This window comes from Psammomys obesus, unplaced genomic scaffold (genome assembly GCF_907164565.1).
Source record: "Psammomys obesus unplaced genomic scaffold, mPsaObe1.curated_primary_1811, whole genome shotgun sequence".
NCBI lineage: Eukaryota > Metazoa > Chordata > Mammalia > Rodentia > Muridae > Psammomys > Psammomys obesus.
The window spans coordinates 29,901,670-29,925,393 of record NW_026590062.1 but is presented as its reverse complement, the minus strand read 5'-3'; the positions used below and the strand labels follow the sequence as shown (position 1 = coordinate 29,925,393).

The window sequence follows — 23,724 nt, the reverse complement described above, 5'->3', positions numbered from 1 at the left end:
ATGTGGAGGTCAGAGAATAGCTTGGGATAGACAGTTCTCCCTTTCCACATGTAGATTCTGGGACTGCAGCTATGTTTTTCAGGCTTGGCTGTAAGGCCCATTAACCACTGGGTCAAGGCACTTTTCATTTTCATAATATTTGAAATATAAAATTTAAATTAAGACACTTTTTTAAAAATTTGTTACATCCCTGAGGGGAAAGGTATGTTGGCAGTGAGGAAACAAGGAATACCACAAAGTCACACCACACAGCAAGCCTCACACGAGATTTATGGAAAGACATGAGGGAGGGTGGCTGTCTCTGTTTGGGCAAGCAGTAGCAGAGAACTGACAGGCTTAATGCAGGGTTTCTTCGAGGGAGGGGGCTACCGGTGGCAGACATTTCCAGGAGGGCCTGATTTAGGGGTAAGCTCAGGGATTGGTGGGATTCTGTGGTCTAATTTTTTGATTTTTCTGTAGGGTGGGGCCTGGCCACTTTCCTGCTAGAATAGTCTGGGCGTGGGGCTTGGTATCTGGAGATCTAAGGGGCTTCAAACAAGGGTAGTCTGTGCCTACCCTAAAGCTGCCTAAGTCTGTGAATAGCTAACATTTGTGCTTCTGGTTTAACATCTAAGAAAACATATGAATCCATGAAGATTTATATATTTTCTTCTAATCATTTAAGGTCTTTAGATCTCTGGGCCATTTTAAGTAGTGTTTGAGGCTAGGTCTTTATATAGCTCAAGCTGGACTCAAACTTGCTGTGCTGCCACAGATAAGTTTGACTGGATCCTTCTGCCTCAACCTCCTGAGTACTGGTGCTTTTTGTCTTTAGACAGTCTTGCTGTGTAGCCAGAACAGCCTCCCAATTCCTGAACCTCAGCCATACCAGCACTTGAACTGGAGTTACAGGCATGTCCCACAACAATTTTATATCATATGAATTTGTCTCCAACTTTATTCTTTTGAATGTGGCTATCCAATTGTTCCAGCGACATTTCTTGAAAAGTCTATTCTTCAGCCTGTTCTACAGAGTGAGTTCCAGGACAGCCATACAGAAAACCTGTAGGTAGGTAGGTAGGTAGGTAGGTAGGTAGGAAGGAAGGAAGGAAGGAAGGAAGGAAGGAAGGAAGGAAGGAAGGAAGGAAGATCTCTTTGATCCTTGTTAAGAATCAGGTGACTCATAAATAGTAAGGATTTGTTTTTCAAACTTTTGCTATGGTCTGAATATATGTATTCCCTTCAAAATTATTTTTTGAAGTCTTTGTCTCCAAGATGATGGTATTAAGACAGTGAGGTCATTCGGAGATAGCTAAGCCATCAGAGCACTACCCTAGTGTATGGGATTACTGTCCTGGATTAAGAGACAGAATGGAGTTTGGTTGTACTTCTACCAGGTGAGAACAAAGTAAGAAAGACGCTGCCTTCTATAAACCAGGAAATGGCCTTTACCAGACATCAAACCTTCATGGATTTTAAGCATCTAGAACTTTGAGAAATAAATGTCCTTTTTTTTTTTTTTCCTCCTCCTTTTTCATGGAGGTTTCAGGCCTACAATCCCTGCTACTTGTGAGGCTGAGGCAGATGTTAATAAATTCAAGGCCAGCCCAGGCAACTTAATGTCACCCTGTCTCAAATTAATGAATGAATGAATGCATGAATGAGTAAATGAATGAATGACAAAATGTAGCTCAATGGTAAAGCACTTAACTAGCATGAACAAGGCCCTGGGTTCAATGCCCAATTTCTAGGGGAAAATCCAGAAATCAGTCTGGTCATACAGAGCTCTCATTGGTTTAGAATTTTTACTTGGACTGTGAATAAGGTTTAGCACACAATAGGGGTTCAAAGCTGGCAAAAATTCAACATCAATAGGGTAATTTGATTAAGCTTCCATTTTCCAGGAATTCAGTTAGGATTTGGTTCAATTATTGAAAAATCATCAGCTTTTTCTTCTAATTGCTTCTTATCTAGTTGGTAGGAGGAACTTCCAAGAAACATGATGTAGTAGGCACTGCTGTATACTGGTTGCTTATTTGGGTTAGAATAGACCTGTTCCGGTTTGAGAGATGTGAAAGGATTAGCTCCACAAGCAATGATGTGTGTATCCAAGTCCACCAAAATCTGCAAAGAGGCTTCCAATTCTTGTTGGCTGGCAAGAGAGAAGGAAAATCCCTCTACTGAGTATGAGAGAACAGAAACAGCTCATGTGTAAGACAATTCATGATCAACCCCCAAAATTATCTAAAGCTGTACTAAGCAAGAACTATTTTTTCCTCCCAAATGTCTCAACAAATCCCTTATGTAGCAAAGGACTGTTCCCAGAATTTTCTTTAGAGGAAAGAAGAACATCTTTATAAGATAGATGGGCAAATGGGTTCATCTACGTATAGGAAAAAGTGAATCCAAAAAGGATCACAAACAGAAATAGGTAAAAACCTGTAAACAGTAATCAATGTCGGGATCTCAAAGTCACGAAGTAGCAGCAGGGTAGGTAGCCAAGCTTCCATCAAGACTGGGGAGGAATGGAAACCTAAAGAACAAGAATGGAAATAGGAAGGGATGGAAGAGAGGCTGAGTACATCCTGAGAGCAGGACACTTTGATTTTATCTACTCAACCCTCATGCTGTTTGTTCATGCCCAGTTCTCACCATCATGAGCTACCTAGTTCTTCAATAAAAAAAACTGTAAACCAATGATCAACCAAGCTCATCTTTAGACTGTATTTAATGAGGCCCAAAAAGAAATGAATAAGGACCGAATGAAGAGTAAAATAAGTAAATTATCCTGGCTAGTTTTGCATCAACCTGACACAAGCTAGAGTCATCAGAAAAGGAGGAAACCTCAATTAAGAAAATGCCTCCAGACCTCCCCTATCAGTGGACTTGGGGAGGGGCATGCATGAAGAAGGGGTAGGGAGGGTGGGACCGGGAGGGTAGGAGGGAGGGGCTTATGGGGGGATACAAAGTGAATAAAGTGTAAAAAAATAATAATAATAATAATAAAAGAAAATGCCTCCATAAGATCCAGCAAGGGCATTTCTTTTTCTTTCTTTCTCTCTCTCTCTCTTTTCTTTTGGTTATTGTTTTTCGAGACAGGGTTTCTCTGTGTAGCTCTGGCTGTCCTGGACTTGCTTTGTAGACTTTGTAGACTAGGCTGGCCTAGAACTCAAAAGAGATCCAGCTGCCTCTGCCTCCCTGGGTGCTGGGATTACAGGCATGCACCACTGAGGCCAGCTGGCATTTTTCTTAATTAGTTATTGTGGTGGTTTGAATAGGTATGGCTCCCATTGACCCAAGTGTTCACTTGGTGCATACATACTAGTAGTATTGGAGTAGGTGTGGCCTTGTTGGAGGAAATGTATCACTGGGAACAGACTTTGAGGCCTCCTGTGCTTGAGCTACACCCAGTGTGATACACAGTACCCTTCTCCTGACTGTGGATCAAGATGTTGAACTCTCAGTTCCTTTTCCAGTACCATGTCTGCCTGTATGCTGCCATGCCACCATGATGATAATGGACTAAACCCCTAAAACTTAAACTTAAGCCAGCCCCAATTAAATGTCTTCCTTTACAAGAGTTGCTGTGGTCATGGTGCCTCTTCACAGCAGTAAAACCCTAGCTAAAACAGTGATTGATGGGGGGAGGGCCCAGTCCATTGTGGCTGGTGCCATTCCTGGGCTGGGTTCTATGATAAAGTGGGCTGATCAAGCTGTGTGAGGCAAGCCAGTAAGCAGCACAAATCCATGACTTCTATATCAGCTCCTGCTTTTCCAGGTTCATGCCCTGCTTGAGTTCCTGCTCTGACTTCCTTCAGTGATGGACTGCAATGTGGAAGTATAAGCTGAATGAACCCTTTCCTCCCCAACTTTCTTTCGGTCATGGTGTTTCATCCCAGCAATAGAAACCCTAACTAGAACATAATGCAGGATGGAAAATTATCAGCTCCTCTGAATGAATAAATAGCTCTTACCTGGATGGAATGCAGCCACCAAATCTGGACGGGCTAGATTCCCAGTCTCTATCTGCTCTTCCCAGAAGTCATGATACAGGGCCCTGTGGCCACTAAGCTGAATTGTTCCAGGCTCCAGGGGTAAAGTCGGTGAACTCTGTAAAAGGTTGGTACCCACATCCACACCCACCATGATCACATGGAAGCCAAGGTGTTCAGGAAACATGTAGCCAAGCTCATCATAATCTCCAGAATGAATGAGAAATGTCTCCACGTGGGAAGCACCAACCACATGCAATGTGCTTCCCCCAGTCTTTGTAACATCTATTGCCAAAGTCCGAAGCCCTAGGCCCAGGGTCAAGGGCCGTGACAGAACATCTGTCATCAACCTCTTCAAAGAGCCATGCAGGACATCTGGGTCTGGCTGTGGCCTTTGTAGACTGGCCCAAAGCATGGTCATAGCATGGCTACTGAGAACAGCATTCAGTGTAGACTCTAGCTGTAAACCCCTCATTGAAAATCAAGTATCCCAATCCTGTATATCTTCAGGCAGTGATGGCCAAGGTCCTGAGGGGAGGACAAAATCACCTATAGGAGAGGAGGAGTTAAGTGAACAGGGCTGGGCTGGAAAGAAGAGAGCACACTGTTCTTGGAAAGGATCTGAGTTTGGTTCCCAGCAGCCAAATTGGGGAGCTCACAATCGCTTATAATTCCAGCTCTAGGAGATCCATATCCTCTTCCAGCCTCTAGGAAACTGCACTCATGTGCACAAACCCACAGTCAGGAAGCCATGATTTAAGAAAGAAAGAGCAAATCCTTCCTTGGACAGAAATTCTCCCCTCAATAATTCCTCCATATTTAGTCTGCCATCCTGTAAACACAAGTATACCCATTCCTTGCCACAGTTACTCACTTTCCTCTTAAAACAACATGCTTTTACTTTTTACCAACTAATACCAGCAACTGCGATTCTGGAACAATTTCCTAACACCCTTACTCTACCTGTAACTAAAAGCCATTCCATGACACGATCCACAGCCACAAGACGGAGCTCTTGACAAACTTTCCTATGTGCTGGCCAATCTGACCTCTGGCATTCTGTATCACAGTAATAGACATTTCTGCACCTGAGAAAATGAACCAAAGAAGCACGTTCCTGTATCACAAAGGTTACTGGGTGTGTCCAGGGAAAGGAACTGGACACCTGCCCCTACAAAGAAGGGCTAGTGAATAGGTGAGGATGGTGTGGAAAAGAGCCAAGTGACACCCAGATACAGGCGCCACATGGCAGATGAACCAGTTGTTCTCAGACAGAGTGCTGCCCCCATTTCCACCTATCTAAAACAACTTGATTTTTTTTGTTTGTTTTTTAATTTCTTTCAGAAACAAAACAAAACAAAACAAAAAATCCCAGACATTTGCTGATGCTTTCTCTTAACAAGTGTGACTCAAGTCAACCTTAGAACAAATGTGATCTTACCTTCTGTGGACTCAGGAAGAAAGTAGGAAGAGTGTTATTTCTTCTCCCACAATACCAAAAATAAACAATTAAAACTGGGCCACACAAAATGAGCATTAATTCTGAAAACAAACCAAAAAATAAGCAAAACAAAACCAACCAACCAAAACTCCTTAGAATTGTTGTTCTTGGAATAAGGACTTAGTATACGGTTATTTCTGAACATTCCCTGGCACCCAACAAGTCACCTCTTACAGCGCCGGAGAACCTTGTAATTGGAAAGGCCATGAGGGAGTGCTTTACAGTAAGCACAGAATCGGAATGTGTCCTCCATCCGCTGGAACATTTCTTGTTGACATTGAAATCCAAAGCTTGATACTGGGGTTCCCCCATCTATCACCAACCTGTAGAGACAGTACAGAAGAAGGTGCAACAGGGACGAGTATCCCCCAAAACTCCTGTGCCTCCTTTGTCTCATATAGATTTTTATGTAATCTCAAACACTTCCGTTTTTCTTAAGAAAATTATATTTCTTCTACAGAAACTGACTGACAAAGGTCAGAATGAGAAAATTCCCAAATTATACTCTTCCACCTTCTGATATGAGTGGTACCAAAGATGACTATGGCTTCTCCTCAGTGCTGGTCACTCACTTGTATTCTTCATAGCTTTTCATGTTCAGCTTTTGAAGGATCAACTGTGAAAGACCTGGTACATTACTGTCCAAGGAAATGAAGCCAAGTGCATCAATACTAGGGCCAGGTTTTGAGAGGGTTGGAGGCAGTGGAGACACTCCTGTTGGTGGGATTTCAACCATGGGAGTCACTGGTGGCGGTTTCTTGTGCTTTCGCTGCTGTGAACGTGGAGCCATGTCCAGTGAACCTGGGGACCAGATGCTAAACAGAAATGGAATTTGACAAAATGAATTCATGTTTTCAGATACCTGGTCTTTTACTTCACATTCAAGTATCTGAGGCTTGGCTATAAGATTTATTAGTTACCGATTACTTACTGATATAAACAGTTATGAAAATTAGAGGGGACCACTTAAAACCTAGAGGCCCATTTCTACAATACTAGTATTCAGGAAACTGAAGAAAACATAAAAAGTTCCAGGGCAAGACCCCATCTCAAAAATGAAAACAAAAGTGAGAATAATCACATACAATTAATTGTATGATAAATAGTTCTATATACAGGTAAATAAATGTACAAATTAAGAAGTTACAAAATCCTTCAAGAGGCAGTGGATAGGAACTGGTGTAATCAAAGTAGCCTGTAATAGGAGTTTTTGATTTCTTTAAAAACTGTTATGCTATGTAAACATGTTTTTGTTTAGATCCCAGGTGTCGGGTATAGGGTTGCTTCAGATTTTCCACAGCAGCAGACTATTTGTCTCATGTAGGCTCTGAGAGGGGCGTAATCTTTGCCAGCTGTGGATAGTTTAATTCTGAGAGGGAATAAATGCCAAAGCCCAGAGTGGGGCGAGGACTCTGAAGTAGTAGAAGGCCGCTTCCCTTCTGCTGCTCCTGGTTGCTTTTGTTGCCATTTGGTGAGAAGTTGGAGATGTCCTGACTACAAAGATTGGTCTTACCCCAAGGAACCCAAAGACCCTAACCAGCAGGAAGTAACCTAAGAGACCTATGTCCCTTTTCCCCACTAACCTTCTTTTTCTCCTACCTGGTGTTGGGGTGTTGGAAAGGATTAGGGTGAAGGGAAGCAGAGGTATAAGAACCCCAATAAAACAGATAAAAATACTCTCCAACAAGTAGCCCCTAGACTTAGCTATGTTTGACCTTTTTTAGGAGGCGGGAGAAGACAGGCGATATAGACTAGGATGGACCCTAATCATTATGTTGCTGAGGATGACTTCGAATTCCTGATTCTCTGGCTCTATTTCTCAAGTGTGACCACATCCATGAATGCTAGGCAAGTACTCTACCAAGTGAACTACATCCCCAGCCTAACTTTTTAATAAAAAGAATATATTAAATTTGTTTTTTGTTTTTGGATTTGACACAGGTTCCTATGTAGCCTAGGTGTGTGCTACCATATCTATCTCAGTATACAGATTGTTAAATTAACTTGAAGAAAAAGCAACACAAGTTTTGGGTATCCAAAATTACCAGCAGCTGGAAAATTGACTAATCTTAGTTGTGAAGATAAAACATAAATTTTAACTTTTGGCAGCCTGTTCTGCTGGCTAGCCTCTGCCCCCTTCTGAACTAGTGCTATGACTCTAGTCACCAAAATCATCCACTAGGACCTTATCAGCTATGATGAGCTGTCCTATGACATATGCCTGGAGGGTGAAGACAGTATGGTCAGTAAAACAAAAGGTGGAAATGCCTCTGCTGAAGACCCAAAATAAAGGTATTTAAAGCACAGTAATCACTGGTGTTGATAATCATGAACCATCTTCATCAAAAAGTCTTCAAGAAGTATATCAAAGATTATATGAAGTAATTTAAAGGCAATCTTCAAATGAGAACGGAGAGTAGAAATTGTAAAATCTTTTTTACGTGGATGGAGAATAAATTAGGCATATCTAGGTTAATTTTACACTGCGAACATATGAATCAAAATGGCAGGGTTTCAGCCCTAAGATAACAGATGGTATGACTCTAGATAGGATTTTCTTCAATGATAGTTTAGAAATGGAAAAAGTTAACTAACTTGGATCTATTACCTGCAATGATATCTGGCTGATGCTTGTCCTCCAAACAATATTTAAGATAAATGGGACTGATATGGGACTGATTGACACTGCAATGTGTTTGTGGAATTCAAGTAACAATCTAATTGGAACTCTGTGATACCCAAGTTGTTTTCTTGTCTTTTTTATTTTACCTGTGCCTAGACACAAGGAATCATATTGGAAAAAACAAAAACATCCACTCACCTAATGTATACTTATTGATAAACAAGTAAAATTACTTGTAATATGAAAGACAAATATGAAAAAGTATGTATTTCTGTTGGGCATGTAGGCATATGCTCATGATATCAGTAATGGCTAAGGAAGGAGTACCTCAAGTTTGAAACCAGTTTGGGCTTAACAATGTAATCTTGTCAACTGAAAACAGGAAGAAACTTATGTACTTCATCTATGGGGTATCAGATACAAAATATAAGGTATTATGAAGTCTTCTAGAAAGCACTGATGGGAGAAAGCAGAAGACATTCTCCACAGTAAATAAGTTATGGGTGAATTCATGAGCAGAAAACAGGTGGAACTGATCTTGACAGATGGGAATACTCTGAATGTATGTAGACAGGGAAAAAAATTATGGAATACAAAGAAGAGGGGACTATAGAAACACTGACAGAAATAATCTGAGAACTAATCAGAAAATGACTTAAGGGCTGAAGTTATGGCTCTGTGGTTAAGAACACTGGATGCTCTTACAGAGGATTCCTAGCAGTTTACAAATATTACTAACTCCAGTTTCAGGGGATCCAACCCTCTTCTGACCTCCATGAGCACCAGGCATACATGTGGTACACATATATAGATGGAGGCAAAACATTCATACATATAAATCAATCTAAATAGAAAGATAAAGAACAGTATATATAGATGGATAGATACCATCAACAGTGTGAAGCCCCCAAAATTAGAGAAAATATAAATTATATACTCATAAGCAGATTAATATGTAGAGTATAAATTAAACAAACAAAAACCTCTTATTGACAGCCATGGTGGTATGTGCCTCTAGTGCTAGCACTTGGAGGCAGAGGAGGCTGATACCTGTGAATTCCATGTCAGCCTGGTCTACGTTGCCAGCGCAGGGCTACACAGGGAGAACTTTTCTCAAAACACTGAACCACCCAACTTCTATGAACAACAAACAACCCCATTAAACATAGACAATGTATTTCCTAACTTGAGATTGAAGCCCTATAGCAGAACACAATACATATTTTGGTTACAAGAGATACAGAACTGACTAGACAACTTTCTCTCTGCTGGCTAGCTATCATCCCAGAGATGCTATGCACTCTGCTGCGGTAGAAAAGATACCAATGGCCTTACCTGGTGTTGTACTCTGAATGCTAAAATACTAACCTGCCAGGCAAGATGTATTCACTAAGCATAAAATAGTGGCATGACCATTAAGGAGGTAACCAACTACTTTCTGATTATATTTGAGGCTAGCTCCACAAAAAGGAATTCTTTCCTGGTACTGTAAACCTGTCAAAAGCCTGAGTGGGGAATTCAAAGGCCCTACAGGGAACATAGTACTGTTGTTTTACTAAATATCCACGTTGTCAAACTGCTTTTGAAATGTTTACATTCATACCCACAGATCTGTACTGCTCTCAATCCTGGTCAGAGAAACTTCTTGCAATGCACAGTAGTTAATGCAGAAACTCATAATTGGTCAAAGTGCTAAGACTAGGTGACTTTGAGTGCTCAGGCCTAAATGGGACAACTATCTTCTATATCACACTCTACCCCACTAAGACTGAGGGAACACTGGCTGGGGGGAGGGGACTTGGAGGATGCGAAGAAATGCCATAAAATGCTGTCTTCTGGACATAATATGGTATTGTCGTCATAAAATCACAGACTTGGTTACCTGTACAAAATCCACAGAAGATCAAGCCAGTCAAAATTCTAGCATATGCAAGAAGAATTCAGGAGGTCTGACCCCTATATGAAGAGCCATGTTCCCTGGAAGGTTGCTCATGTTCTAGTGGATGGCTCAAAACCTATATACATACAGGCATCACTAATTGGACTCAATGGGCTATTTTAAAAAGAAGTAAATTAGCTGGGTGGTGGTAGCACACGCCTTTAATTTCAGCACTCAGGATGAAAAAGGCAGGTGGACCTCTGAGTTTGAGGCCAGTCTGGTCTACAAAGTGAATTCCAGGACAGCCAAGGCTACCAGAGAAACCCTGTTTCAAAAACACAAAAACAAACAAAAAAGTAAATTTGGGAGTGGGCCATGTTGTATGTGGAGGGTCCAGGAGAAGCTGAGGGGAAGAATGAGAGTTGTATCTGATCAAACTATATTATATACATGCCTGAAATTCTCAAAAATTAAAAAAAAGTACTAAAAAAAGGCACAGGATATTTAAGTATTCATCTTTTCATAGAATATATGCAATAGAAAATAAGTAGAAGAAAACATGTCCACTGGTCATTAACAAATTTCCAATCAGAACTATAATGAAACATACTTTCAGCCCCCACCCCCCAAAAAAAGACAAAATAAAAAGAGGCGATGTATGGCTCTTACCCATTATCTCAATACTTGAGGGGCAAGAAGATTGCCACAAATTCTAGACCTGCCTACACTACACAGTGATTTTGAGGCTAGCTAGGAATGCAGTGTCTTAAAAGAAAAAAAAAAAAAAAAAAAAAAAAGGAAATAACACAGAGTTAATACATGACAAAGTAATTTCATTCTAGGGTATGCACCTCCCAACAACTGAAAATGTTTACCTAATGAATATTTTCTTACGAATGTTCATAACAACACTGTCAAGAATAGTTAACAAGTAGACTAAACTAACGGTCCAATAATGGATGAATGATGAACACACTAGGATTTATATGAAGGAACCAAAAAAAAAGGAGGGGTACACTCAAAAGACAGTAGACTGACAACTTATTAGGGACTGGATAGAGAGTAAGTGAGGAATAAATGCCTCAGTCAATTTCTTTTTTTTTAAGGAAAGAAAATGTTTTAGGTCTAGATAGAGGTTGTAGAACACTGTAAATATACTCAATTTTTTTAATTTGTTAAGATAGGATTCAAAGTATCCCAAGCTGATTTCAAACTTCCTATGAAAATGAACTTCAAATGTTGATTCTTCTGCCTCTACCTCCTGAGTGTTCTGATTTATGCACCACCATGCTGGGCTTCGGAGGGATGAGAATGAAACCTAGGGCTTCATACACACCAGGCAAGAACCATATACCAACTAAGCTATACCCACAGAGCACTACATGTCATTTAACTGGTCACTGTAAAATTTTATATGTGGATTTCTTCTCAACCTGAAAAACTTAAGAAATAATGATATCTGTAGACGTGGAAAGGCTAAAGTTATTAATATCCACATTTACTGTCTCCAGGGACAAGCAAAGGATAGAGGATAAAACACTGGCAGCCGTTGGTTCTACTGCCAAGAATGTAACAAAGTTCATGTTAGGGATCATGTTTTGTTATAAAAATGGCCTGACAGTTGATCCTTCTCAATCATATTTTTTAAAGGGAAGCTTCCAGAATTATCATGCAGCTGCAAAATGTACACAGGTGACAAAAAAAAAATCAATAAAATTATTTCCAGAATCATCCAGTTCATACCCATGTATTAAATGCTGCTCTTATAAATTCATGGTCTGAAGCTAATGGAAGAATCAACTTCTTTTTTTCTCTTGTACTTTCTTTCTCTTCACCCTTATGTTTCCACTCTCCTTTCAAGTATCTCTCCTCAACCTGAGAAATGTCGATAAAACAAAGACAGAGCTCATCTATATTCTTTACACGAATATCAGCGAGGACATTGAACCTAGTGAAAACATACTGTCTTTAGCTTTATGAGTTATGTCCCTTTACCAAAGAGTAGATGGGAGCACTCTTTCTTTTCATATTTCTGAACCCCATTTCCAAAAAAAAAAAAAGACTGGATTATGCCTCTAATTTATCCTTCCTTCCATGATGCTAGGGATCAAACCTAGGACTATACCAAGAAAGTAGTCTGCCATTGAGCAAACTCCCAGGGTTACAGTAGCTGGCCCTGAAATGTGTAGCTGAAGGTGGGTCATATAAACTTCTGATTCTTTGATATCCACTTGCTAGTGTTGTAATTACAGGCATGCTCTACCACACCCAATTTGTGAAGTGCTGAGGACCAAACCCAGTGCTTGGTAAATGTTAGGCTAATACTGTGAGCTATATCCAGCTCTCTGCCATCCATTTTTAATCATCATACATGCTCCTATGTTTAGTGTTTCTAGAATCACTGTATTCTTAAAAAAAAAAAAAAAAAGCATTTAAATGCTCTAACAATTTGCCAGGTGACAGATATAAAGACTTACATCCAAGGGTTTATAATGAGGATCTTCCTGAAACTAAACCGTAACTTTTTGCCACAGGAAAGCAATTAAGTCCAGACAGTTAATACTTCCTTTCATTTTTAATGCCGTCCTCCGGGCTGGAAAGATGGCTCAGAGGTTAAGAAACAGTGGCTTTTTTTCCAAAGGTCCTGAGTTCAATTCTCAGCAACCACATGGTGGCTCATAACCATCTATAGTGAGATTTGATGCGCAGACATAATGATGTATAAAGAATAAATAAAATCTTTAAAAAAAAAAAAAAAAAGAATGCCTTCCTCCAAAAGCAGATTCACTCAGAAATGTGTATACATAGGAGGGTCAGATATGACTAGACAGAAATCAAAAGCAGCACAACACCTGGAGGGTTACGGTGAATCCCTAATACCAAACTGCTCTATATCCAGAGCACACTGATTACCTATGTTCTAAATGTACTGGCTTTCTGACAGGAAGGTGAAAATGTAGGAATGAGAAGTCTGGTCTTTACATATTTATGTGTGTGTCTATATGTGTAACTAATCATTTCTGAATCTGTGTATCGCAGACCCAGATGTCTCCTAGTTCTAGTTTTCCCAGAGTCCCAGGACCCTCCAAGTTCAAGGGATATAAACTGAGAAAAGCAAAAATGAGGAAATGGGGAGGAGACAGAAGACATGACCCAGAGGATATGGAAGGGTGAAACCAGAGCGAGCTTTGGTATGCACTCAGAACTCCCCAGAGTTCAGCCTACTTTATTTACAAAAGAGATTACCTAACTTTTTCTTCTAGCCATGTCTGAATGACTTACAGAAAACAGCTATGACTACAGCAGCTGGCTCTTAGAAAAAAAATCTTATCCTTCATCCCTAACATCTACCCCAAAACATTAACCTATTCCTAAACAGCACGCTCTCCCCTTTCTCCTTCCTCGTTAACAAAGCCCTTATTTCATGTAAGATATAGCCATATTCTCCACACCAGGAGATGCCACCAAAGTTTCTCAAGTCCATCAGTAAATACAAAACATCTTTTGGATGGTGGGGAAAATAGAACTGGTCACTGGGCTCCTTGAAAAGGGTAGGGGAAGGCTTCCATGGGGATGAACACTTGTTCTAACACTCAGGAAGCGGAGACAAGATGATTATGAATTGGAGGCCTATCTGGATGCTACCTCAAAAACCAAAGAACAAACCCCCCAAATGTAGGGAGAAGTAGGAAAAGTACACTTAGAATAGTGCTATTCTGACCACACTAGCTGCTTAATCAGTGATTAACACTCCCTCAAGTGATAAATACTTTACAGAATTATAAAATGAACTACGCAGACAGATTGATGGGAAAGTAACTTACCCTGCTAAGCCCTAGGCTTCCTTCCTTCTCTCTTTCCTCCAAGTGAAGTGAATGGTTGATCTCTTCAGATCTAGGCTGGGTCTCACTTGCAGCTGTTCTTTCATATCACCACTTCTGGCAACTGCTGAAATGCTGGGTCTCAGTGACTTACGTGTGCCCTGCCAACCAGACAGACAGGGCTGAATTCTCCCTAACGAGGCAAGTCAGGACCTGGACACCTGCTTGAGTTCTCTGACCCTTATTCTCTGCCAAGAGGCCTCAAGACTGCTGTCAACACTCCCCTACTCACCAAAGCCAGGCAAGCTGAGGAAAGTTGAAACCTACTATTTTCTGGATGTCTCTCAAGGCAGCACTTCTGCTCTCACTTTACAGCTTCATTAGGATGGGGAAACCCCTTGGGATTAATTAGGGAATCACTACTTGGTTGGAAGGATGGGTACCAGACCAAAGGAAAAGAACCTTTGGAAAATGTGGGTGTTAGTCTAGACCTATGATGAGTTTCCCCAAGCCTGATGTCCTCTTTTAACCTAATACATAGCTCAAACAGAATTCAACAATGTCCAAACTAGGCTCAAGTAGAAATATAATTACCCAAAAAAGGCAGAAAAAAGATGGCATTTAATGGTACAAGGAACTCAACTATAGAAAAAAACAAACAAACAAACAAAGAGAACTACTTTGTAAAATCACTTTACTGGAAGATCATTAGGTATTCTCTAAATTAAGAGTGTCATCAAAGGACATTCTACATGACAGCATCAAAAGAGAAAGAAATGCTTCTGAAATATCCAAGTAAGACCAACATTTATTTCAGTTACTGAGTAAAATACATATTCTTTACAGAAACAAAAAACAGAGAAGAATTAACTCAGCTATCTTTTCATTCCTTCTAGTAAAGGATGCTGACCCAGGAAGTTCAATCACACTTCCTAGCTCCTTTTCACTTATTAACTATTGAGCTGAAGAACCTAATAGCAGATATTTGGATAATGGTCCTATATGATTAAAAGATCCGCTCCCCCTCTTATTTTTTGGTTACATCTGACCTCAGCTGTCACTTACCTGCCTCTGGAAAACAGAACATCTGGCAATAGGGTCCTAGAATGTAGTTTATCAATTTACAAAAGTTTTAACACCAAGAAAGAATTCCAAACTGTAAAAAACATGAACTACAAATAATAGTCAATAAAACACTGCACAACACTACATAAAGTAGCCTTAAATAAAGAGAATCAATTATACTATTCAAAAACACTGATGAAATAGATGTGATCATTGTGAGTAAAGACTTCAGGTCAACTTTAAACTAAACTGACCTCAAACTTAAATGATGGCCCTCAATGAGGCTAAGAGTTCTGTTACTGATGACTAAACTCAAGAAGGTATAAGAAGGTATAATAACTCAGAGGTGTCATCTTTGAATATAAAGGACAGTGACGGGAAAATTGGTAAGGGATATTTCTATTTTAGTGTCACTACTTCCACTGGTAGATAAAGTAATAATTTAGAGATCTGAATTTTTCCCAATTTGCATCATAAGTTGCAATGAAAATAATTAAGTATTTAACCATTTTTGGTAAAACTATCCATGAAGATGTTAGACCACGCATGCTAGTTCATACGTGTAAAAATCCTAGCCCTAGGGAGGCTGAGGGAGGATGATAGATGAGTTGAAGGATAATCTGAGCTACACAGGTTCTTTTCAGAAAAAAAGGAGGAAGAGGACAGGGCTCGGGCTAGAAAGAGGTTCCTACTTATTAATCTGAAAGACGTCGGCTGAGGCTGGACGATAGTCTATGATTTTCACGTACATTTCTTTAAGTTCTTTTATTTTCTCCTTCTTAATTTTTATCACTGACCTGTAATTCCACATATTTAATAATGATGCTTTATGCTTATCTGTGACTCCCACAAATACTATCTAACCCTAGCAGTGAATCAAAGAACTAAGAACTTATTAATATTTAATATACTAGTTAAGTTCCTACCTTAACAATGTGTAATTTTTATGAAACAAATTAGGAAAACTCTTTAAAGTATACAGTACATAGTAATTTTAGAGGCAGCTACTGGATTGATTTACAAATTAATATTAGACACTATAACAAACAATTTAGGTCCTTTTTTATCTGAAATCTGGCAAAAATATACATTTGATATAAACTGATGCTTTCTGTCTCATTGCTACTGTTAAAGCTATTTGTCATATTATATTACAAATTTTAAGTAATTTCTCAATTTGCACAATGTTATACTCACTTCAACAATGACAGAGCAACCCAACATTAGTATTTTTGATTATTGTTAAAATACCCAATTTATCAGTATCACTCTAACAAAGTTCAAGACTAGAACATTTCTTCTAAGCAAGAGTTGGCAAAAACAGTAACTTTCATTTTATTTATTGTGCTAGGGGTTGAGCCAAGGGCTTTTGCATATGACTGGCAAACTCTATCCACTAAACTATATCCCTAGCCACAAGGGACTTTATTTATTTTGGAAAATTATTGTTAGGAATCCTAAGTCCTCCAATACTCAATTACCCACATTAAAAAAAAAAAAAAAAAAGTATAGCCAAAGGTTAAGGGGGAAAAAAGTAAAATGTATAAAGATAAGAATATATGCCAGGCGTGGTCAGTGGTGGTGCATGCCTGTCATCCCAGCACTCAGGGAGGCAGAGGCAGTCCAATCTCTGTTAGTTCAAGGTCAGCCTGGTGTACAAAGCGAGTCTAGGACAGCCAAGGCTACACAGAGAAACCATATCTTGAAAAAACAAAAAACAAAAGGTAATTTAACTCATGAAATCATAATTAATTATCTATAGGATAATCTCTATGGATATTCTAGCTCTATTAACATAATTTTACAATTTGCTTAAAAAGGTTAAATCAGACTAGATCTTCCAAATAAAACCCAACACAGAGATAGGAGCAGCAGCCCATGCATGGAATTTATTGTGTGCTACTGTTTATAAAATACTTGAATAGTCCTGCACATGCATAATATTTCCAACTTAGACAGGAGACCGTACAGAGTGCACTTTCTAGCAAACAAAACAACAGATGGTTCCACTGCCTGGAGCTTTGAGCTGTATTCCAGGGCATGAGGGAAGCAGCCACCAAAGTAAAGGGAAATACCAAACTACAGTGGCAATCAGTACAAGTCAGTAACTGTGTAAAATTAGCACATGGTTCCATTTAGTTTAACCAAGCAGTTCTGTAACTATCAAAAGTAAAATTTCAACATGCAGTCTTGACTTTTATGCTTCCACTAACATTGCTTCTAGGCTGCATTACTTAGTCAGAAACATTTCCAGACATTTTAAATTTCCTTTGCATTTAAACATAAAAATGATAGAAAGCCAGCAGCAAATCACCCTCATGGTTGTTTTAAGCAACTGGAGTACTCACAATAAACTAAAATTTCTCATAACATCTATATAACCTATACATATTGTACCTGTACATCATAGGTCTATATATTAAATATTTGCAAAATGAAAACATGCATACACAAAATACGTCAAGTTTTACAGACATGATTTGAATTAAAATTTACTTTGACAATGTACAAACTTCTTTTAAAGTACCTTAAATGAGTAATTCTGTAAGTCTTCATAATTTTAAAATTTATTTAGTTTTTTTTTTTTCCCTTAAATCTCTGGGGCATAAATCTCAAAAGATATGGGCAAAAAAGATTCTAAATTGGTGTTTGGATTTGTGTTCAAGTAAGAGTCTTCTTAGAAATAGTTTATGGATTCATAATTGAAAAATACCAAGACTCTATTACAGAATTAGCCACATTTAAGAACTATAGACCTGAGGTCAGCTTTTTGTATAAACACCAACTGAGTTTCTCAGATTTTTGCCTACAATTGAAAATCGAGCTAGTAACCTCAGAAATGTATTTTAAGACCATGCTAATTCATCCTTTTAAAGACATTTCATGGGGCAGGGGAAGTCCACATTAACTCTAAAGGCTGCATTTAAAGTTATGGTTGGAAAAAAATCTAATTCTACTGAGGAAAAAAAGGAAATCTCATTTGTAAACGTAAATGTGTGAACCACTAGCATAAATGGAGGTGTAGATATCCTCCACTGGAAATTGCCCCAAGCCCCTTCCTCACTGCTCTCCACTGTGGCAGCAATTACCCAATCTTATTAGACAGCACATGTCCCAAGGCGCTCAAGCCTCCATCCAGGAAGGGAACACAATGGTTTCTTCAGAGACATTGTGATATTTATCATCAGCTCGGCCAACCCTTCCAGCTCCTTGGGTGATCTGTCCATTTGAGGACCGAGACCTGAGAGTCCCTGGGAAGTCGCTGGTCACTGGGCACTATGGTTGCCAGTCCCGTGGTTCTCAGTGGTATGTGCGGTGTTCAGGGAATTGAAACCATCTTGCTGTACAGCATCTTTCCGGGGTGGCATTCTCTCATTGATCCTATCCAAACCCTTTGCCTCTTCAAAACTGCAGATTCTATGTGGTGGGGAGAATCCTCGTATTGCTTAACAAAATGCAAATTTGATAAGTCAGTAATTGTAAAAACAATTCTGAGTTTTCAAAAACAATGAATTTTACAAAAAAATTACTGTAAATAGCAACACTTAAATTTTACTTAACTGAATTCTATCCCCATTTTAGTTCTACTTAAATATGAAACATTTTTAAATTTAAATAAAAAGATGAGAGCTTTACAGATGACAAAGTTAGCATAGTTTTGTTTGCTTCACTTAAAGTAAAGCAAAACAAAAACACTATCTTTCCCTGCCCACAAAAAAACAACCTATAGGCAATGGTCTCAAGGTATCTGTCTGCTTCTATTAAACCAGTTATCTCCTCTTACAAAACTGAGATCATAAGGTGACCATGAGGTAGCACAGAGGGGGATGAGTGAGGAAGCTAAATAAGAACAATCCTCAACACACAAACTTGGGAGGAGAAAGAAGTGAAGCAAAACTTAGCAGGTTAAAAACTACCTTGGAGGAATTATCATCCCAGCAATACCATTATAAAATAAAAAAGGTAGCAAATGACTCCCAAGTTAGAACTGTGTTTGGATGAGAAACAAAAAGTATTCATAGTTTCACATTTTATGACGTTTCCTTTCATTCTCTGGCCAATTACCACAAACTATATAAAATAAATGGCAATCCTTCTTGAGTATTAAGGGGTGTCTAGTTTAACTGTTTTGAGACAGGGCCTCACTACATAGCTCAGGCTGACCTTGGAATAATTATGGAGCTTAGCCTGGCCTCAAATTCATGATCCTCCTGATTCAACATCCCTAGTGCTCGGGTAGACATTCACCACCAAGCCAGGTGTACACCAATTTTTATGAATTCTCATTTATTTTGTCAGGAAGGATGCAAATTCCACTAATATAATGTTAATTAAAAAAAGATATCTATACAATTACTTACAGTTTAGCTGCTTAATATACTTAATCTCTAGGACTGCATATAAACTTGGAAAAAAAAACAAATGGCTATGGCCACTGAACAGACAGAAGTGTTTAATATCAAGCTAAGTCTTGATACATATGAATATAATCTTAACCATAAAACTACAGCCCAAACTGCAGGAAACAACAACAACAACAACAACAAATCATTAAACTAAACTGGGTAAAACACAAACTCTTGTGTTTATTTAGTGGGAATTTTACTTAGGAGAAAAAATAAGTAGCATAAAACATGGAAAATATGGACTAGGTCTCTACTAGCAGGGTTTAATAATGTCCATTAAAACAGGCAATATAATGTTAAAAGAAATCAGCAACAATAAACTCTGATTACAGTAGAAAAGAGAAAAGACACTATAGGCATCAGCTCTTGTGTTTAAATAAAAGAGGAATGTGACTGTTAAACTAGATGAGTCAGCCAGTATGATTCATCTGTGCAAGCTAGGAATAAGACACACCCACAGGACAGTCTCTGATGCCCACCCACAGACCACAGATCTCTGCCCGGTGCAAGGACTCTGATCGTACCTTTTTCAGCCTCAATAGCCTCAACTGTGGCTGTACAGAAGTGAGCAGAGGCATGCAAAATGAATGAGAGAGATGAGAAGGGTCATATTGTACAGCAGAAAAGGCAATGATCACTTAATATATCACAGTACCCCAAATCATCATTTACAATTCAACACAAACTGTACCCATATCAGCGAACCCCATCCAATCCCCCAATTCCTAACACAGCACAGCTTACACACAGCACTATGACATCAGAACACAGGACATACAGACCTACTGTAAAGACAGACACCTCAGCACCCATACAAATACACTCCAGTATTAACTACACATCTCGAAAAATCTTCACTGTTTTGACAGTGCTGGAATTTTCCATTGTTTGTTTTATCAGCAAACTATTATTACAGGAAAATCATGATAATAGCACTGCAGCAGAAAAGCAAACAAGAGAATCTTTTCTTTCACTTCTAATATTAATAACATTCATTACCACTTAGCTTCCTAAGACACAAAACAAGAAGGGGTCAGTAACAGTTTTCTGTCCCTTCAGATTTTCAATACAAAGCATAAGAAGCAAAATCTGGTACAACTATGATGAAATTTAGGGTCCCTAAATCTGTTGAATTAATCTAATTCTCAAGTTCTGTTCTTTAGGGAGAGCCTAAAAGGATCAATTTTCTATGTTTTGAGGGAAGCTGGCCTTGAACTCCAGATCAAGTGGTGATCATCTTGCACTAGCATTAGTAGCTGAGAAACTATGAGTGTATAAACACTACACCCTAGTCCCTACTCTAATATTGACTGTCCAACTATCTAAACAGCTGTAACATTGTTAAAATTCTATTTATATTCAGTTTATCATGATGATTTGCTTAGAAGCAAGATGCCTACATTTCTAGGTTAAGAAACAAAGTCTACTGGGCATCTTTTCAAACCCATGCACTAATCAGACAAGCGTTAAGGGATGGCACTAATGTCTTTCAGGCAATGAATTCTAATTATTGTATAATACAGGAACAATATATGGGTCATATAAGTAAAAATTTCTTGGTATAACTTGTACTGGCTCATTTAAAGAATTGAAGATTTAGTCATGCATTTTGTAGTTAAAGATGCCTTTTTGGGCAATGCAAAGTTGGTAGAGCATTTGCAGTTCTTGCAGAGATTTCAAGCTCGATTCTCAGCACCCACATGACATCTAACAATTGTCTATAATACCAGTCCCAGGAGATCTGACACCCTCTTCTGATCTCAGAGGATATCATGCATGCACATGGTACTGTACATATAGGTAGGCCAAATACCCATACAAATAAGATAACAAAATAATATTCAACAAAATGTAATGGTTACATGTTTGTTCATTTTGGGGTTTAAACTATGAAAAGTGCTGACAAAAGGAGACCAAGATCTAAAAATGCAAAGATTAATAGTACTTGCCTGACAATGTTACCCTTTCTACACCCAAAGTGTGTAATGCTCAGAATGTTACAAGAATGCCATATTCCTTTTGCTTTGCTTCTTCTACAATAAAGGTAATTACAATACTTATTTCTGAAATGTCTTTTTAAGAAAAAGTATGATTTAGAATTTATTTCACCCAAAAGTTATAGATGGAAGAGCCTTAGAAACTAAATTAGAAAATCTTGGTGATGTTAACCAGAACGTAAAATATTGGGGATCCAAAAGAAGTAAGATTATTATTGAATAAAGATTTAATTTTAATTGTTAAACCAAATTATTCCTCAGACATACACATTATATGCCCACTATACAACTTATTCTTGGAAAAAAAATGTAGCAGTGTTTATCTGAAAAGAATTCTACGGGACAAAAGATCATCTAACTGGGCAGGGTGGCCATGCCTTTAATCCCAGTACTCAGGCAAGTAGAACTCTGTGAGTTTTAGGCCAGCCAGGGCTACACAGTGACACCTTGTCTCACACAAAGAAAGAGAAGATATACAAACGGAATGAAAAAAAGATCCGTCTATATTTATCAGTCTTTAAACATTCATCATCAGCCCCTTCAGAATGTGAACATTTTCTTTATAAAGTTGAAGGAAGAAAAAACTCTTATCAGAATATGGTTTAAGACTCTGCGATAGAAGGGATTATATACGAAGCATTCTCCACTTGTATATGGTAATAAATTAAGACTAAAATTGATCTCATTAAGAGGATTAGCATCTAGTTAATTATACCAAAAGTTTAAAATTCTACTGATAAACTTTCTAAGCTATGAAACTTGACAGTAAGCTATATATAATACTCTGTCAAGTTGAAAGGCTTAGAACATGGAGGAGACTAGATAAACTCATCCCAGAAAGTTTCTCATGCCCTCAATGATTAGCTGAACACTAGTCAAATATTGAGGTCTGATAAGAGCAATTCACATTGAACATCTGAAACTTAAATAGTAAACTAGAAAGAAACATCTGGTAACTGTAGAATGTAATCTGAAAGCTACTATGGTGATTTTTCTTTATTAATTTTCAATTACATAGAACACAGTGCTAGTAAGTGTCAGTACAGTGCTGCCTTTAACTCTTATAGTCTTCAATACAACAAAGAACAAATGATCAACAGAAACTTGGCACTACTAAAATAGTAATGCATGTTTTCCCATATAGGTTGTGATGTGAATAGAATTGTAGGGCTAATTCCCAATCAAATTACCACGAGGGAAAAAAAAAATACAAAACTCCAAAGTCAAAGTCCAGTATAATTGTAGTTCTTAAAAAAAAACACAGCTCCCTCCACCTAAAAAAAAAATAACATAAATTAGCTTCAAAGATACTAAAAAGAAGCTGGTGTGGTGGTACTCCTGCCTTTAATCACAGCACTTAGGAGGCAGAGGCTGGTGAATCTGTATGAACTTGAGGGCAGCCTGGTCTACGACCTCCAGGCTAGGCAAGGCTACATCATAAAACCTTGTCTCAAAATACAAAGCAAAATAAAAATTTTTTTTAAATTATTGAAAAGTTAATTTCTATATTCTGAAAATATGCTTAAAGTCTCAGAATTAAATTTATTTTTGTAGTACCTCTTAGTCATAAACATTAACAGAGTTTATAGAAGCTTAAAACATTATGCTAGGGAAATAACTTCAACCGTAACATCAAGAGCTGTCCCTAGCAGAACTAGGGAGCTGTCCAGTTTCCCAAATTAGACCCCTTAAGCTCAGCTCCTTCCAGTAACTCACTCTATGCTGGGAACAGACAGTCCCTTCAGCAAAGCTGCTGTCTTTCAAACCTTCCCTGCAGCTGAGGGTGGTTTCCAAGTTGAAGGAATGAGCTTCAGGCTGCATGCAAATTAAGAATAAATAGAAGTACCAAGCTGTCAACAAAGCATGTAATTAGCAGGTGCTAACTGTGAAATCTGAAAGCACAGTTTGCCATGGATACAATATAAAACTAACAATATATCCAAGGATAACTGAGAGAGGACTGTGAAATACATTTGTTTAAATATGCTATCTTTTAATTTTGTTTTTGTTCTAAACAAAGGGTAAACTTTTCATTACTAGAATGATTCTTTACTAGTAACAATTTGTATAATTTGTATTGAATATTTAAGGTTTATTAATGTTTCAACTTACATTCATGAAGTTCTCTTTGGCTTTTAAAAATATTTGTAAATAAAAAAATGGAGGGCAAAAAATAAAGAAAATTGTAAGATATCTTTTAAATCCAAAAATAAGGAATGGATAGATGGAATATAGCTTAGAGAGTCAGTGATGTTCAAGGCTTTATATTCTCTGATCTCCAGCACCATGACCAAAAAATAAATAAATAAATAAATAGATAGATAGATAAATAAATAAAACAAAATCCAACTAAACAAAAAACCCTCATTCACCATGGGAATCTGAAATTACATGTTTCTATTCGATCTCAAAGCCACTACTGTACTTAGCTGGACTTATCGGTTGCACCAGTGGTAATAGC

At 38.3% G+C, this 23,724-nt stretch overlaps 2 protein-coding genes across 6 annotated transcripts in view; both read right to left on the bottom strand.

Annotated features, from left to right (window-relative positions):
* Positions 1–1,727: 1,727 nt before the first annotated feature.
* On the bottom strand, positions 1,728–13,872 carry Mss51 (MSS51 mitochondrial translational activator). Its single transcript, XM_055606301.1, is given in 7 exon segments — positions 1,728–2,131; positions 2,419–2,512; positions 3,954–4,520; positions 4,935–5,059; positions 5,640–5,795; positions 6,045–6,287; positions 13,799–13,872. Coding segments are annotated over 6 exon segments (1,404 nt in total). The 5' UTR covers positions 6,263–6,287; positions 13,799–13,872; the 3' UTR covers positions 1,728–1,887.
* Positions 13,873–14,585: 713 nt separating this feature from the next.
* Ppp3cb (protein phosphatase 3 catalytic subunit beta) overlaps positions 14,586–23,724 on the bottom strand; it is a 48,690-nt gene continuing 39,551 nt past the window's right edge. For all 5 annotated transcript variants that reach the window (XM_055605784.1, XM_055605782.1, XM_055605783.1 and 2 more), the window contains 2 exons: positions 19,791–19,820; positions 14,586–18,305 (listed from right to left, as the gene is read on the bottom strand). In XM_055605784.1, the coding sequence (XP_055461759.1) occupies positions 18,127–18,305; positions 19,791–19,820 (209 nt within the window). In that variant the 3' untranslated portion in view covers positions 14,586–18,126. The remainder of the gene's footprint in view (positions 18,306–19,790; positions 19,821–23,724) is intronic.